This window comes from Helianthus annuus, chromosome 4 (assembly GCF_002127325.2).
Source record: "Helianthus annuus cultivar XRQ/B chromosome 4, HanXRQr2.0-SUNRISE, whole genome shotgun sequence".
Lineage (NCBI taxonomy): Eukaryota > Viridiplantae > Streptophyta > Magnoliopsida > Asterales > Asteraceae > Helianthus > Helianthus annuus.
The window spans coordinates 50690789-50709869 of record NC_035436.2 but is presented as its reverse complement, the minus strand read 5'-3'; the positions used below and the strand labels follow the sequence as shown (position 1 = coordinate 50709869).

At 39.6% G+C, this 19081-nt stretch overlaps 1 protein-coding gene across 1 annotated transcript; it reads right to left on the bottom strand.

Annotated features, from left to right (window-relative positions):
- Window positions 1–3744: 3744 nt before the first annotated feature.
- Window positions 3745–6080, bottom strand: LOC110936480 (cytochrome P450 71A1). Its single transcript, XM_022178875.2, is given in 3 exon segments — window positions 3745–4590; window positions 5181–5526; window positions 5528–6080. Coding segments are annotated over 3 exon segments (1488 nt in total). The 5' UTR covers window positions 6067–6080; the 3' UTR covers window positions 3745–3987.
- Window positions 6081–19081: the final 13001 nt, after the last annotated feature.

The following is a 19081-nucleotide window of genomic DNA, read 5'->3' as shown; positions in this document are numbered from 1 at the left end:
CCGACCATTTCCCGCTCGAGTGCTGAAGCCAAATACCGCGGGGTTGCCAATGCCGTTGCCGAGACCAGTTGGCTTTGAAACCTGCTCCTTGAACTTCACATCCCTCTATATCAAGCAACCACTGTCTATTGCGACAATGTTTCAGTTGTTTACCTATCCAAAAACCCTGTTCAGCACCAACGGACTGAGCACCTGGAGCTAGACATTCATTTTGCCAGGGAGAAAGTCCGCCTCGGTCACATCCGTGTCCTTCATGTTCCTGCCGCCTATCAGTACGAGGATATCTTCACAAAGGGCCTGTCGAGACATCTATTTCACAGTTTCAGTTCTAGTTTGAATGTGTGTCAAGACCCCGTCCCAACTGAGGGGGAGTATTACTGGACCAAATCCTATCACAATAGAAATTAGCCAATCACCATAACCACATGAGATTTGTTAGGCTCTAGATAGGAAAGTTGCTATGTTGTCATTCCTGTATATTGTTTTGTGCTTTCTCTGTAATACAGAATTGATACCGTAATGATTAATATTACCATCCTCACCTTGAAGTCTTTCTAATACCCATTCAAAAGAAGGTTCCATGCATACTGGGATATGATGGTAGCTGTGATTTGGGATACATCTTCATGAACAACATATTAGATATAGAAAAACGCTTTAGCATCCTTTTTTGTTGTCTTTCAATCATACACGATCACCATATCTCTCATTACATCTTGTAGCCACAACATACCACGATCAGATCCAGTGATACTAAAATGGTCTTCATATGAATGTTCTAGAATTTGAATCCTTCACTTTAAAAGATAGTAAGAGGGGTGTGTTGCCCAGACTTGATCTTTGATATCTAGAACTGATGAAATAAACAAAGAACTTGTATATAATCTGAATGTTTTGAATACATGAATTTTTTTACAATTGAGAATCTAAACCTATTTATACTAATCGAAGAGGTGTGAGGGAATCATCGTGTCTTCTCCTTGAATCGGCGTGACTCTTGAAGAGTCTGATGTTTGTCATAATTGTGAAGTGTCGTGTCTTCTCCTCTGTCTCCTTGTTTTCTTTGAACTCTTTGAAAGTTTCAAATGCTTAATCCTTGGAAGTTAGTAGAATGCCGACATGTATACTTCTTTCTAGCATGTGTTGGTGGGGATATAGGACCACACAGATCTCTATAAACTAAATCCAGAGGTTTTAAAGATCTAAATTTCGCCTGATTTGGAAATGGGGTCCTACTATGTTTCTCTAATAAGCATGTGTCACAGATTTGATCAGCATGACTTATTTGAGGAATTCCATGTACCAAGTTCTTTCTGGTCATCTCTTTAATAGCATCAAAATGAAAATGGCCTAACCTTGCGTGCCATAACCATGCAAAATCTTAGTGTTTGAAAGAAGGAAGATTGGCTTCCCAATCTTTAATTTAACCTTGTATAGCATGTTATTCATCCTCTCGACTCGCATCAATAACTTTCTATTTCTATCACGAAGTGTTAATAGATCTCCGTCCATAATCACTTTGCAACCAACTTCTGTGAGTTGTCCAAGGCTCAGTATGTTGCAATTTAGACATGGAATGTAATATAATATACTTGAGAGATAATTCTTTGTTCTTGATTCTGACATTCCAGTAGTATTGAACATATGCCTTTAATCTCTACATGCGACCCGTCACCAATGCGTACTTGTCCAGAACCTTTTCATCTAATTCTCTAAAGTGAATTCGCACACCTGCCATGTGGTTGTTTGCTGTGTTATCTAAGTACCATATACTTTCGTCTTCAGTGGTATATCTTGTTGGTTCTATGCGTTCTTCATTTAGTAAAACCTCCTTTTGGACTTCATTATCTTCTCTAATTGCCATCAACAATGTTGGAACTTCATCTTCTTCCACAAGATTCGAATGTTCTTGTACAACTTCCCTCTAAGGACAGTCCTTTTTGAAGTGTCCAAATTTCTGTGACTTGTAGCACTAGATCTTGTTAGGATCTGTTTGTTTCTTGCAAACTTCATCCAATTTTTAGAATTCCCACCTCTAGGCATCTATGCAAATCCCTCACTCTTAGTGTTTTGCTTGTCTTTTTTGTCTCGCCAGCTTCCACGCAGTTGGTTGAATCTGCCACGCCCGGGGTTTCCAAACTGTTATCCTCTACCAGAATTGTTGTCTTGATGTGTAAACAACAATATATCTTGGCTATCTCCTGGGCTTCCTTTCTTTAACCTAAGTCTCTCTTCGTAAAGTCTTTAGTCTTCCTCCTGCTTCTTCTAGCGTCATTGTAACCAAATCGGAGTATTGTTCCATAGAGGTGACAATCTGAGTGAATCTATCTAGTACAGCGTTTAGAAGTTTGCATACCAGAATAGATTGATTCAGAGTTGTTCCAAATTCACTTGCCCTTTTAGCAATACTGTTTGTCTTTTCAGAGAACGAATCCACGATGTCATCTTCCTTCATTTGCAATAACTCAAATTCTGACATGAATGTATGCAAACAAGCCTTTTTGTATAGGATCAACGCCAATATGTCTTGTTTTCAACGTGTTCCTTTTTTTTTTTTTGCAGTTTTACAACTTGCAACTTGCAATACAACATCTTCTGGTATTGCTTGAAACAAATATGCGATTGCTGACTCGTCTTACTTTACATATGGTTGTGTGTTTTCTGACGGTTCAAACGTTTCCCAAAATCCATTTGCTTCTAATATGGTTTTGATGCGAATTGCCAAAATGGTGTAATTTATAGGTTTCAAAATTGGGCATTGAAATTGGGAAAGAGAACTTCCTTCCTTTTGGATTAGAATTTGTTGATTTTGTCCAGTTGTACCCGACATGATTTCTAAAATTCCTGACCACCAATACGATCCACCTTGGTACAACTCGATTTATGAATCTGGTAAACTTTGAAATCTTCAACCCGCGAATAAACCAAATCGCATAATACCGAAATTATAACTATCTAAATTGCGCTATAACCCAAAATCAAAACCCTACCTTGATTTTGAAAAACTCATTGCGGATGAAAAATATAAAAATCGGAATCTGTGATCGCGAATAGATTCATGCGGTCTTCTTTGCCTTGCTGTTCCGGTGTCTAAAGCCTGATGCTATGATAGCAGTTGTTGCCCAGACTTGATCTTTGATCTCTAGAACGAATGAAATAAACATAGAACTTGTATATAATCTAAATGTTTTGAATACATGATTTTTTTTATAAACGAGATTCTAAGCCTATTTATACCAATCGAAGAGGTGTGAGTGAACCATTGCGTCTTCTCCTTGAATCACGGGACTCTTGAAGAGTCTGATGTTTGCCGCCAAATGTGAAGCGTCGCGTCTGCTGGAGATGCTGCTTTCTTTAGTTTGAAGATTACAATATTTCGTTAGTCACGTCTCCTGGAGATGCTGCTTTCTTTAGTTTGAAGGTTACAATATTTTGTTTAGTCGGTTCTAGTCCTTACACTTGTTAAACTAATCTAATTACTACAACATAAACCTATTAATCTACTAATTACAGAACAACCCTTGGGCTTAAGAATGTGAAGGGATTAGATCTTCATAGTGGCGGATGATGTGCTCATAGTGTTGGTGGCCATGGACTGAAGTTGAAAGGTTACACCAAGATGAAATAAGCATGTCATATAAAAGAAATCGCCTCACACTTGAAAGAACCTGTGGCTCTGATCCTACAACCCCGAATTAATTGCTTTGTGAATACAAAATTTTAATTACTATGTGTAAAGGATGATTTATTCAATAGACCAAAGCTGTTTATATAGTCAGCGGATTACAATACATCAAAGAGATAGTAAATAACAAACATAACAGAAAAAAGGAAAAAAAGCCTCGGACTCCATACTTGACCCAACGTAAACTATTTGAGCGACTAAATAACTTTGGGTTATTATTCCAACATATGCTCCTTTTAGAGTGCTTTATTTCCAAGGTTTTTACATATATAGCATCACTAAATTTAGTGAGCTCTTGCAGCTTATACTGGAACTTTAGGCACTAGTTGAAGAGCATTTTTCTTATGAATTACAGTCCCATCAGTTTTCATAGTGTCAATGTCTTTGGTCCCTTCAGGCATTTCCAAATCAAACGAATAAATAAGATTCGAAAGAGCCACCTCCACCGTGGTAGATCCCAACAACAACCCTGGACAACCTCTTCGACCCGACCCAAACGGGATCCACTCAAAATCAACCCCTTTATACTCAAGATTACCACCCATGAACCTCTCTGGCTCGAACTCTTCAGGTCGTTCCCAGAATTTAGGGTCTCGCCCTACCGCCCATGCGTTCACATACACCATAGTCTTCTTCGATATCTCGTATCCAGCTAAAACACATCGATCTCTAGCTTCACGAGGGATTAAAAGTGGTAGGACCGGGTATAGTCTAAGTGTCTCTTTGATCACCGCTTTTAGATAGTCAAGCTTATAAAGATCATCTTCTTCTACTTTTCCTTTTGTTCCAACTGCATTTCTCACTTCTTGTTGAACTTTCTTCAATGATTTAGGGTTTTTAATGAGCAAAGTCATTGCCCAGATCATTGTCGAAGCACTTGTTTCTGTCCCGGCCGACAAGATATTCTACAAAACGGAACCACATAGTTATAGCACATTTGATTAAATCTGAAATTAGAGATGAAAGGATTTTGCTTTTTTATATTTCTAGGAGGTGTAGGATGTTTTTTAAATATGATTGGTTTCAAAAGCAATTTGCTTATTTTTCTTATTCAGGTAGGTGGCCGTGGCGGACTACATTTCATTTCATTTTTGTTAATATATAATTTAACATACAATTTGATATTTTTTTTCAATAAATGCTCGTTAATTAAAAAAAAACATTAAAATATATAGGTTTGTTTAAGAATTCTTTTAAATTTAGGAGACCATGTTTTTAGTATAACTCGTTTTTAATAAAACTCTATATCTTGAAAAAGTTTAAACAAAACAAATTGGGTATTTAGACGGTCTTTTAAGATTAACAAGCACAAATAATTTAAAAAAGAACAAATTATAGGTATAATGAAATATTGATAAAAAGGAAAATTGAAATGAATTCAAGTCCCCTACTTGAATAAGAGCAAACTGTTTCAAAAACCTCCTAGCTAGAAACGCTTAGTATTCTCATAGACCAACTGAAAATAAAAAGTTGAGAATGAAAGTGAAAAGCTCACCATGATTACTCCTTTTACATGATCAAAAGTGAGATCATTTCCATAATCTTGCTTAAGTTTAAGCAAGATATCAACCATATCATCTTGCTCTTTGTTTGGTTGTTTTTGATTCAAATGCTCATCAATCACTTCTTGATAGAACTCATCCATGTCTTTGAACATCTTTTCAAGTCTAGCAATGCTTCCATTGAGTTTATCAATCCACCCCATTAAAGGAAAGTAATCCCTATAATAGAAGTTACCAATTAAATCTTGAAACTCTAACATAAGTTCAGAGATTCCTCTCCCTTTTTTTCTATTCTTGTATTCAGATGGTCTCTTCCCAAAACCCACCCTGCAAATAATTACTAGTGAGAACCATAGTTTCATCACTCAAATTCACTACTTGTTTCTTAGAACTTTGAGTCTTCATCCTGTCGATCATGTCGAACACCTCTTGTTCGCGAACTGGACGGAAAGATGTCACTTGTTTCATCGAAAACAGATGAAGGGTGCTGATCTTTCTCATCTCTCTCCAATACTCGTTATACGGGGACAAAACGATGTCTTTGTTATCGTATGATAACCTCTTGTATCCAGTTAAAATCGGCCTTGTGCAGAAGACCAAATCATTGGTTTTCAAGATTTCTTTGGCCATTTCGGCCGAAGAAACTACGAGAGTTTGGACATTACCAAGGCGAAGGGACATTAACGGGCCGTACCGTTTTGACAGACCCCATAGGTAGACTGCGAGGTCCGAGATGTCGAGTTGGTGCAGGTTTCCAATGATCGGTAACCCGGGTGGTCCAGGCGGTAAAGGGAGGGATTTTGACAGAAACCTTCTAATGGGAAGGAGGATGAGTAACAAGAGAAGGACAGCTGATGGTATTATGAGAAACAAAGCCATTGATGGTTGATCTCACAGCTGCTAAAAATGGCTCAAATCAACCAGGATATATATTATTTTTGTGGGGGAAGAAGACAAAAGTAGATATCACTGAGAAACAAATTAGGAAACCTGGAATCAACATGACAACATGTTCCTGTCCGTTCTAGGCAAGTAGTCCCTTTCTTTATTCATTTTTTATATGTTCAACTCCTGTCACCATCCGTTTACTATCTCCAAAAACTAAAAGCAACAAATAATACTACTCTAATACAAGATTATCGGTCACTAAAGATGTGGTTTTCATAAAAAGAGAAGAGAGAATTTTAAAATGTGAGATGTGTAATACAGATGAGGAATTATATAGGTTTTATAGAAAAAAATTGATTTTTTTTAAATTCCAACAGTCAAGATGTGACCCCCATCCTTCCAACGTTCGAATTCGTCACGTGAGGATGCTCGCCCTGGGCCAGCCCGCTCGCACTAGCGGCTAGTTGTTGTGGTATGCGCCACCGTTATTTGGCCGACGTGGCTCACGCCAGTGGTGCTCACGTGCCACAACAGGCGGTCTTAGGGGCACCAATTGGATAAATTTGAAACGATATTTTCCGTTGGTGATCTTTTATCCAAATAAAAAACATTAATAAACATGGTATATGTTTATCAGTTTTTTATTGCAACCAAGATCTCTATTGTATTTACAAATTAAAAAATACAATACGCACAATCAAACTAATTATTGGGAAGGTACTTGGGTGGTGGTGTTCCTTATTGTAGTTGGCACTTGGTACAACATTTATTCCAAGTTCATGGAATTACTGTTGGCTCATGTGGATCCAATTTTGAGAACAGATGATACAAAACCAAAACAGTTCTGCAACAACTGATCAGTGCTTTGGATTCCTTCTTTCCCCAATGACAAAGGCATTTAAACAACTGCTAATTTTAAAGTCTGCTACAAGTCAAAGCTCTCCTGCTTTACAAATCTGCAGATGTTAAATCACTGAAGAAGTCAAAGGTCTGCTGGAAGCAAAGGTCTGATCATCCTTTGAAGAAAGTCTGCTAAAGCTTCAACAGAGGATATAGTCATCAGTGTTTTGTAATCAGTGTTTATGATATAACAGTGTTTGTAATTACCCGAGTTTAGATGTTGTTAGTTGTTAGATGTCGTTGTCTCGGTGATGACGTGTGTCGGTGTGAGTGTATTTTTTTAGTTATTTTTAGCTCTTTTTACTCGCTGATTTCAAGTTTTAAATTTATAAAACACGATATTCTACTATCACTCTACACACACGCTTAGGACAAGTATAGCCATCGCGGACGTAGTATAGTGATGGCAAAATACCGACGTCGTCCAAGGACACAAGAGCTTTTAGTACCGGCTTATCGTCAACGTCAAATCGAACGAATTTTTGAGAAAATACTTTTAAGCTAATAAAAAGATAAAAACAGAAAATAAAAATAAAATAAAAATGATAGATAAGAAAGAATCACTTGGATCCAACTTATCTTTCATGTACTCTTTTGATGATTTCCGCACTTTGGGCATTTTAAGAGATTATCTTAGTTATAATAGTAGGCCCCTTTTCCAAGGCGACTTAACCCTCAACCTAGTGGTTTGAGTCAGCAATGACACAATCCCACTAAGTTGGATTATTGAAAGATAATTAAGTAAGTTATTAATGCAAAATGTGGTGGACCCCCTTTCCGAGGCGGCGATCACCCTTAACCCGTTGGTCTGAGTCAGCAGGGATACAGTGCTCGCGGGGTTGGTTTAATGTTTTAATAAAAGTTTAAGAATAAGGGATTCAAGCTTTTTGCACCTCTCCCGTGGTGGGTAATGCCCACTCCGACTCGTGAGGTGTTACTGGGCTTGAATCAGGTTCTCGCAGGATCTATACACTGAACGAGACATAGAATTCCCTTCTAACCCCCTTCCAGGAAATTAAACATGCATTATATAGACTGTAAAGACATGAATATGTTGAATCAACAAACATACGAAGAATGATTGAGTAAATTCGCCTTTAATATAAAAAACTATTTATTAACGTCATTAATACATACCCAATTAAAAAGTAGCCAAAGATTGGAAATCATAAATTAAATACATAAACGAAAAGTCTTCACCAAGTGATGTAAGAATATAGGCAAGCATGGCCTTTGTTTGACAAAGATTCTTACGATCAATCTTGGATCCCGAGACTACACACACTCTAAAGATGGAAAATGGATGATGGTGGTGGATAATGGTGTTGTAGTGGTGGTGGAGTGGTGGCAAGTGAGAGAGAAGTGGTTTGCCAAGGGATGAGTTAAAGTGGAACCAAGCACTCCTATTTATAGCTATAAACAGAAGCTTCAGCACAGCACGGCCCGTGCCCACCCGGCACGGCCCGTGCCCATCTCTCTCTCACATCCTCATTAACTGCTTGTCAGATGTTGTACTTACACCGCCCCGTGTGTCAACGGCACAGTCCGTGGCCAAAGTACTTGCTGTACTATCACAGATTCTTCAAATCTTTGAGTTGACCACGCCTCGTGTTGGCTGCCATTTTTGTCTTTTGCAGTTGTCTTTTTCTTCTGCCCAGTATCCATCTTCGGACACAGCCCGTGTCAGCCTTCTATTCTTGTTATTTTGAGGTTTGGATGTGAGTCGGGGCTTGGCGAACTGCGGCGATTCCTTCTTCTTTACATTTATGTTGGATTTTGCTGTCTTTTTGCTCCTTTTGTGAATTTAAGCTCTTTTATCCCTGAAAATATAAAAGGAACGAAAAGACGAGCTTTTTCCAACATTAGTACTAAAAAAGGGTTGCTTTTACGCCGTATTTGAAATAATTTATATGTTGTATTTTGATTACATCAAATACCCCCATACTTGAATCTTTGCTTGTCCTCAAGCAAAACTCTATTATGTGGCTGTTATGGGCGGTTTTCTAAACATATATCCTGAATAATATTCTGACTTTATTGTTTTTGATTATGATCAGGATATCGGATCAGGATATTGGTAACATCCTGATGTGGTATCCTGACGATAACTAATTAGTTCACGTGCAGGTAAACGAGGCAAATCTATAACGTTCAAGTGGACTTCTTCTCCCAAAGACTCGGGCAAATCTGTTGGATTATGGACGTTGAAGCCGGAAGACGTGGACTATAACATTCACAAAGGGAATATTCGTAGCATCCCGGTTTTATAGGATAGTTTGTTATTTTCATTTTACTATAAATAGGAGTGATCGGATCAGATAAGAACATACACAATCTCTCGAACTCTCTTTCTCTCTAGCTGCAAACACTCACAAAACACTTACACTTGTATTCAAATTACATTGTACCACTTAGTTGATCCGCATCATATCCTGCACTATATCCTGACATTTGAAGTAATAAGAAGAACAAGGCAGCTGCGATTGTCAGCTCCCGAGGTTTTGTGCCGGCGATCTAAATTGATCAAGGGCTTTCCTCGTACATCCCGTGTCACCCTTTACATTTTTGCTCATTGTTAGATTGTAGATACAGCTCAATATCCGGAGCCGTATCCTGAAAACTGTTTTTGCAAACAACTTAATTAGCATATTTTCGATACACTTTCTTAGCACACTACCTCACTTAATTAATTTGATCACTTAATTGATTCGGTAATTTTTTACCAAAAGAATTTGGCGCCCACCGTGGGGTAAGTGGTGCTATTTCTACTAAAAGCTTTTGCAAAATCATTACTTGGTTTTCTATTTTTAAAACTTTTTGCTACACTATTTTCAATGGCCTCGAGATCAAACATGCGCTCTTCCACCATGTCTGCTACAACCTCTGCAACAATTAGTTTGGTGCTTCCACCACCTCCTCCGAGAACGCAAGCCTCTTCACTGCCTCAGGATGTTATCCCCACTCGCAACATTCATGGATCTGCTCCTGTTTTGGCCTCTAATGAAGAAATTCTAAATTTGTTTGGTAGTGTACAGGAACAGATGAGGCAACAGCAGGAGACCAACCAAATGCTGATGAGAGAGATACAGCTCTTGAAATCCAGCTCAAGCAGGCCCGCTGAGGATACTGTCACTCCCTTGCAACTCAGAGCTTTAAACTTTAGTTCTGCAGTATATACTGAGGATAACAGGGGGAATATTGTGCCTAGCCATTCCCAGAGTCATATTCCTGAGATACCCTCTTAGGTTAGGGTGTCAACTGTGAGAAGTTCAGGATATGTTTTAGGATATGGCCAGAATCCTCAGACTGGTAACGTATCTAATAATAATAATAATACTCTTGCTACTAATGGTATTGGATCTTTGCAGGATGCAGGTATGACATCAGCACTTTCCAGGGAGCTTCAAAAGTTAAAGGACATGATATCCAGTGTACCTGGAGTAGTCCAGCCAATCCCAGAAGTATCCCAGGATAGCCATAAGATATCTCGGTTTGCATATCCTATTTGTGATGCTGAAATCCCAAAAAGATTTCAGACCCCCAACATGAAGCTCTATGATGGAACTACGGATCCTGAAGAGCATATTGCCTAGTATAGGGAAAGGATGGAAATCAACCCTATCCCTCCAGATCTCAAGGAAGCATGCCTCTGCAAGGGTTTTGGTTCTACCTTAACTGGATCAGCATTAAAATGGCTCTTAAACATTCCTCCTCACTCAATTACATCATTTGCTCATTTAGTGAATTTATTTAATAGTCAATTTTCTTGCAGTCGAAGTTTTGAAAAGCTAACAAGTGATCTCTACAGGATAACTCAATGACCTTAGGAATCCTTAAGAGATTACATGAACAAATTTAGCCGGGAATCCTTAGATATCCCGCATCTTGATGTTGCAACAGCTGTGCAGGCTTTCAAGATGGGATTATAGAAAGATTCTCAATTTTACCAGAATCTTGTAATGAATCCTTGTAGGAACCTGGATGAAGCTCGGAACAGGGCTTTAAGATATATTCGACTGGAGGATGACAAAAAGATGCAAGAGAGGATGAATTCATCCACAACCTATGAGTCAACCAACAGGAAATCAGAATCCTCGTATAAACCATATTGCTCTAAGCCATATGGCAGGAATGACAGCAAAAAAGTGAATGCTGTTGAAGACGAGGATCCTAAGGAATATCCTGAGTTGTCAGAATATTGTTTTTCTGTTAATATACCTGAACTGATATATATGCTATGCAGGGTTTAGGAGACAAAGCTAGGTGGCCTCGGAAGAATCAACAAAAAGCTGATTGGAAGGATAAGTCCAAATGTTGTGCCTTCCACGAGGATTTTGGACATGTTACTGAGGATTGCATTGCTTTAAGGAAAGAAATAAGCTATCTCTTGAGAAAGGGATATCTGAAGAACCTCCTGGGAAGGAAGAAAAATAAGGGTCAGGATACTGAGAAGGATCCTGAACGAGCACCATCACCTCCTGCGGATGCTAAGATAATTAACTTCATTTCAGGAGGATCCGACATTTGCGGGACATCATATTCTGCGGCGAAAAGGCACGCGAAGGAGGCCAAGGCAGAGAGGGGAGATAAGCCAACTAGGATGTCAACCCTCACGACTGATAAAGTGATCACGTTCGATAGTGATGACAAGGATACTGTCCAGGATCCTCACCATGATGCTTTGGTAACAACTTTATATGTTGCTAACCATTTTGTGCACAGGATACTGGTGGATAATGGCAGCTCCGTCAACATAATTCAGCTGGAAACATTGAAGAGGATGAATGCATCCCTGATGGATATTACTTCGAAATCCACTGTGCTTGTAGGTTTCAGTGGAGAAGCCAGGAATACCGTGGGGGAGATAAAGTTGCCTGTGTATGTTTTGAAGGGGTCAACTCAATGCAGCGTTTTTGTGTCATGTACTCCTTATCCTGCTATAATATTATATTGGGTAGGCCCTGGATCCATGATATAAAAGCTGTACCGTCAACCTATCATCAATGCATTAAGATCCCTACACCTTGGGGAGAAGTCAAGGTCGAAAGTGATCAACATGAAGCAAAGGAGTGCTATTCTTCTTTGATGAAATCCTCGACAAAGCCCAGTGCAACATAGCAATTAAAGATGCCAGCCCAGGATATCATGGAGGCTTCAGAGCAGGATGTAAAGAAAATTTTCCTGGATCAGGATAATCCAGATATCTCGGTGCTCGTAGGAACCAATATCTCTCAGGATATTGAAAATCAATTGACTAGCTTTTTGAAATGCAGGATGTCAACATTCGCGTGGAAACACGAGGATATGACAGGTATTTCCAAGGATATTATAACTCACAAGCTCGGAATGATAGGTCTTTCAAGCCTGTCCAACAGAAACGAAGGAAGTTTGCTCCAGAGCGAAACACAATCATTCAGGAAGAAGTTGAAAGATTATTAAAGAGCAAGATGATTAGGGAAGTGAAATTTCCCAAATGGCTGGCAAATGTAGTTGTGGTGCAAAAGAAAAACGGGAAATGGAGAGTTTGTGTATATTACACAGACTTGAACAAAGCTTGTCCCAAGGACTCATTTCCTCTACCTCATATTGATTCAATGGTGGATGCTACTGCTGGCCACGAGATGTTAACCTTTATGGATGCCTCCTCAGGCTTCCAGCAGATCCAAATGGAACCCTCGAATCAGGAGGATACTGCTTTCATGACACCGACATGTATTTATTGTTATATTGTTATGCCTTTTGGTTTAAAAAATGCAGGTGCAACGTACCAAAGATTGGTGAACATGATGTTTAAAGAAAAGCTGGGGGACACCATGGAGGTGTACATCGATGACATGGTAGTAAAATCTAAAAAGGCTGAGGATCACCTCCAGGATATTAAGGCAGCATTCGAAATCCTAGACCAATACAATATGAAACTAAATCCTGCCAAATGCCATTATGGAGTGGGAGCAGGAAAGTTTCTAGGATACATGGTGACCAAGAGGGGGATAGAAGCAAGCCCTGAGCAGATTAAAGCTATCTTGGACATCAGGTCACCATCAAATATGAAGGATGTACAAAGATTAACGGTACGAGTAGCAGCATTAACTAGATTTATCTCAAGATCCTCGGAAAAATGCAAGGAATTTTATGATATCCTGAAGAAGAATAAGAAATTCGAATGGGAAGAGAAGCATGAAGCAGCCTTGCAGGATTCGAAGCAGTATCTTTCAACTGCACCTCTATTGATGAAGCCTGAGGATGGTGAATCGTTATCCCTGTATCTTGCAGTATCAGGGAATGCAGTAAGTGATGTCCTTGTAAAGGATCATGAAGGTCAGCAGTATCCTCTCTATTATGTTAGTAAAAGTTTATTAGATGCTGAAACTAGGTATTCTCACCTAGAAAACCTGATATTAGCTCTAGTTATGGCATCGATAAAACTTAGATATTATATTGAAACACATAGGATTCATGTTAAAACTAACTATCCTGTTAAAAATGTGCTTTGGAAACCCGAGATGTCAGGTAGGATGGGTAAGTGGTCGGTAAAATTAAGTGCCTTTGATCTAGTATATGAACCTAGAAATGCCATAAAGTCTCAGCCTCTAGCTGACTTTGTGGCTGATTTCAGTAGTGATATTCAAAATGAAGTAGACCTAGAAGTACAACAGCTAGGCGAAAATTTAGAATCCTGGACATCATATACCGATGGTGCATCTAATGTAAGAGGTGTAGGTTTGGGTATACTACTATAATCGCCACAGGGGGATATATTACCCCAGGCTATTAGATGTGGGTTTCCTGCCACTAATAATTAAGCAGAATATGATGCTTTGATTGCAGGATTAGAGTTGGCCAGGAATATGAATGTTAAAAGTTTACAAGTATTTGATGATTCCTTGTTAATTACTAATCATTTTAATGGGACCTATGCAGTTAAAGGTGAGAAGTTGATCGAGTATCTCGAAATTCTCAAAAAATTAGCAGGATATTTCGATATTTTTACACTTGAACAGGTACTAAGAGAGGATAATGCTGAAGCCGATGCCTTGGCAAATCTAGGATCATCAGTCAGGATACCGGAGGGAACCCAAATACCAATATTACATATCCTGTATCCTGCGACGGATCCCCTCAAATCTCAGGATAAGGAAGTAGTAAGTATTCAGGATCCTTATGATGAGTATCCCGAGGAGGATCCTAAGTCCTGGACGGCTCCAATCATGAGATATCTCAAGGAAGGACACATCCCAAAGGATGAGAATCCTAAGGCCTTTAGAATGAAGGTATCACGATTCACTATTATAAATAATGTTTTGTACAAGAAATCTCTTACAGGACCATATCTGAGGTGCTTGGAGGATCCCGAAACCAAAGAAGTGCTTCAGGATATACACGAAGGGGATTGTGGTAACCATACTAGGGGCAGGTCATTATTCTCAAAGGTATTAAGAACAGGATACTATTGGCCGATGATGAGAAAAGATGTTGCAGAATATGCTCGAAGATGTGATGCATGTCAAAGACACAGTAATATACTACATCAACCTGCTGAGCCACTTTATCCTATCGCTTCCCCTTGGCCATTCATGAAGTGGGGAATGCATATAGTAGGAAAATTGCCAAGGGCTCCAGGAGGAAAAGTCTTCATGCTGGCAATGACTGATTATTTCTCTAAATGGGTTGAAGATGAAGCATTTGTTCAAGTTAGAGACCAAGAAGTAGTATCCTTCATTAAAAGGAATATCCTGACTAGATTTGGAGTACCAGCTGAGATAACTTGTGACAATGGTTCTCAGTTTATAAGTAAGAGGACTACTGACTTTTGTAAGAGTTGGGGAATTAAACTGATCACGTCCACACCGGTACATCCTCAAGCAAATGGACAAGCAGAATCCTCGAACAAGATAATTGTCAACAATTTGAAGAAAAGACTTGGAGCTAAGAAAGGAATGTTAGGGCAGGATTTTTAATGACCTGTGATCCTTACATGATATCCTAACAGTGATCCTTGTTTCTGTGGCAGGTAGTGATCCTTAGAAGAGCTCCAGGGTCAGGATCATGGATCATCCCAAGGATCCTCATACTAACGATTGTTCTCTTTGAATTTCATGTTGTTTTGCAGGAATTACGAGTTGGACCTGGTCTTGGCAACGTTATTAAGGAATCTTCCATGCTAATTTCGCACATGTATAACCGGAAATAGACGTTGTGGAGAATATGGAAACCTAGCACAAATTACGGATAGTTTGTTAGGCTAAATTTACTTCTATTTCTAAAAGGGGTAACGAGCTAGTAGTTAGGTGACTTGCCTAAATTCAACCACACACACTTATATAAACTGCACTCTCGAGCATTTGGCAGAGGACGACACATTTCTTACACGCTCTAGCATACTACACCATAGTGATCCTTGTACCTAGCTCGTTACTATCCGAAGTTGTAAAGATTATTTATTATATTTGCACTTGGTGATCGGTAGTTTCCATCACCCGAGGTTTTCTATGCCGGAGATCATTCATTGATCAAGGGCTTTTTCCTCGTATAAATCCTTGTGTCACTTGTGCAATTTACATTTAAGTGATCCTTATCTTTATTCATCATTTCAAGCATCATTCCCCGTTACAGAGAGTTTGGTTACATTATCCTTGTGTGATTTTTGACCAAAACAGTTTGGCGCCCACCGTGGGGCAATTGGTGCTTCATTCATAAGAAAGTTTTCTGTTGGTGATCATTCCGGATCGTTGCATACGAATACATGGCTTCATCAGTGAAGAATACCTCTACTGCGATGTCTGCGGTCAATTCATCTCAGGGCATTCCACCGTTGCCTCCACCACCAGCTGGATCTCAGAAAAATGCTGAGAAGAAACCAACTCCTATTTTCTCTAAACCTCCAACTTCTTCGGCTTCTTATACTCCCACTACTAGTGACATTATTACTTTGATTTTGCAGATGAGAGATCATATACAGCAACAGGACAAGACCAATGACAGGATCCTCAAAGAAATCGGAGATCTCAAGAAACAAAAGAAAGCGGCAGAGGATCATTCTCCACTGGTGCCCAAATCTTTGAATTTTGATACTCCGATGATTACTTCTCAGCCATCAGAGGTTCCAGACGTTCAACATGTGGGTGGACCAAGAGGAGTGCACTACGATTCAGCAATAGTGACTCACGCATCAGGTTCATATTTCCAGCCGGCGGGATCCTATCCTCACCATATGGGATCCTTCATGAATCCAGGAGTCTACTCAGGAGCACAGCAGGTTCAAGGATCCTCCTTTGTTCCAGGATCATCCCAGGTTCAAGGATCCTCCTTTGTTCCAGGATCATCCCAGGTTCAAGGATCCTCCTTTGTTCCAGGATCATCCCAGGTTCAAGGATCCTCCTTTGTTCCAGGATCATCCTAGTTTCAGGGATCCTTCCAGATGCCAGGATCCTTGAAGAGTTTGCAAACAGGAAGTTCAGATGTCCATCAAGGAGATTTTATTCCAATGCAGAACATTGCTTCCACTGGTCCCTCCATCATCCCAGAGTCCCAGCAATATGGATTCACATCCAGTGTTCCTAACTTGAACCCAATGGGAGGTAACACTTTTAATAATTCTCTTACCACTAACCATGGATTCATGCAGGATGCAGGTATCAACCATGCTATGGCCAAAGAGCTGCAAAAACTGAAGGATATGATATCAAGTGTTCCAGGGGTGGTCAAACCTATCCTGGAGATTGCAGATGGAAGCCATAAGATATCTCGTTTTGCACCACCAATTTGTGATGCTGAGATACCCAAAAGGTTCCATATTCCAACTATGAAGTTGTATGATGGTTCAACGGATCCTGAGGAACACATAGCACAATACAGGGAGAGGATGGAGATCAATCCGATTCCAGAAAGGTTAAAGGAAGCGTGCCTATGCAAGGGATTTGGATCCACTCTTACTGGATCAGCTCTCAAATGGCTGCTAAGTCTTCCCCCTTACTCTATTACTTCATTTGCTAATCTAGTTAACTTATTCAATAATCAATTTTCTTGTAGTAGAAAATTTGTACGATTAACTAGTGATTTATATAGGATAACTCAGGGTCATAATGAATCATTAAGGGATTACATAACCAAATTTAGTAAAGAATCCTTGGACATTCCCAATTTGGATATAGCCACGGCTGTTGAGGCCTTCAAAATGGGATTACTTAGGGATTCATTGTTCTATGATGATCTTGTTATGACACCATGCAGGAACCTAGATGAAGTAAGGACTCGGGCACTCAGGTTCATCCGGCTAGAGGATGACAAGAGGATCCAGGAGAGACTAGCAGGATCCTCAAAACAAGAAAAGCAAGGATCCTCGTTCAAGAACAACAAATTCAAATCCTATAATAGAACTGACAACCAGAACGTGCATGCTGTTGACCAAGAAGATGATGATGAGGATTATCCTCCAATTTCTGAATATTGTTTTTCCGTTGATAACCATGAACTAATCCTTGCGATGCAGAATCTAGGAGAAAAAGCTAGATGGCCCAGAAAAAATGACAAACCGGCCGCAATTAAAGACAAATCAAAGTGGTGTGCATACCATGAGGATTTTGGGCATTTAACAGAGGAATGCATCGCATTGAGAAAGGAAATTGGATATTTGTTGAGCAAGGGGCATTTAACAGAGTTGCTAGGAAGAAAAAAGCAAAGGACTCAGGATCCTGAAAGGATCCCAGAAAAAGGTCCATCCCCTCCGGCAGATGCACAAGTGATAAACTTTATTTCTGGAGGATCAGACATCTGTGGTACATCCTTCTCAGCAGCTAAAAGGCATGCAAAGGAAGCTAAAATGGATAATGGAGAAAGACCTATTCGAACATCGAGTGTCTTGGAAGGAAAAGTCATAACCTTTGATGAGGATGATCGTGTTGACATCCAGGATCTTCATCATGATAGTTTAGTTATTACTCTTTTTATTTCTAACCATTTTGTCCGCAGGATCCTTATTGACGGAGGAAGCTCAGTAAACATTATCCAGCTAGATGTTCTGAAGAAAATGGGTATCCCTGAATCAGATATCACACCAAGATCCTCCGTGCTTGTGGGGTTTAGTGGCGAAACTAAGAGAACCCTGGGGGACATCAAACTCCCAATTTATGTGGAAGGATTACATAATTATCAAAAATTTTGTGTTATTGACTGTTTATCTTGTTGTAATGTTATCCTTGGCAGGCCCTGGATACACGATATGAAGGCAGTCCCATCCACCTACCATCAATGTGTGAAGCTCCCTTGCCCTTGGGGAATAGTCAAGATCGATAGTGATCAGCAGGAGGCTAAGGATTGTTACACCTCATCAATGAAACCAGCCTCGAAATCAAGCGAGCAATAGCAATTAAAGTATCCTCCAAGGGATGTCTTGGAGGCAAGAGAGCAGGATGTGGTCGAAATCCTCATGGATCCTGATGATCCTGAATCCAAAATCTATATCGGATCAGGGATCCTTGGCAAGATGAAAGAAGACTTTGTATCCTTCCTCAAAAGAAGAAAGTCTACCTTTGCATGGAAACATGAGGATATGACAGGTATATCTAAGGATATTATCACTCATAAACTTGGCATTGACAGGTCATTCAAACCAATCCATCAAAAAAGGAGGAAGTTTGCACCAGAAAGAAATGCCATTATCCAGGAAGAGGTAGAGAGATTGCTACGAGCAGGTATGATTAGAGAAGTAAAATATCCAAGATGGCTGGCCAATGTGGTTATTGTTCAAAAGAAAAATGGAAAGTGGAGGGTATGTGTCGATTTCACTGATTTAAATAAGGCATGTCCCAAGGATCCTTTCCCATCACCCCACATTGACTCCATGGTGGATGCAACGGCGGGTCATGAACTGTTAACTTTTATGGATGCTTCATCTGGATTCCAACAAATTCAGATGGAACCATCTGACCAAGAGGATACGGCTTTTATGACCCCAACCGGTTTATATTGTTATATTGCTATGCCGTTTGGATTAAGGAATGCAGGTGCAACATATCAAAGGCTGGTGAATATGATGTTCAAGGATCAGATTGGACAGACTATGGAAGTGTACATAGATGATATGGTGGTGAAATCCATAAAAGCTGAG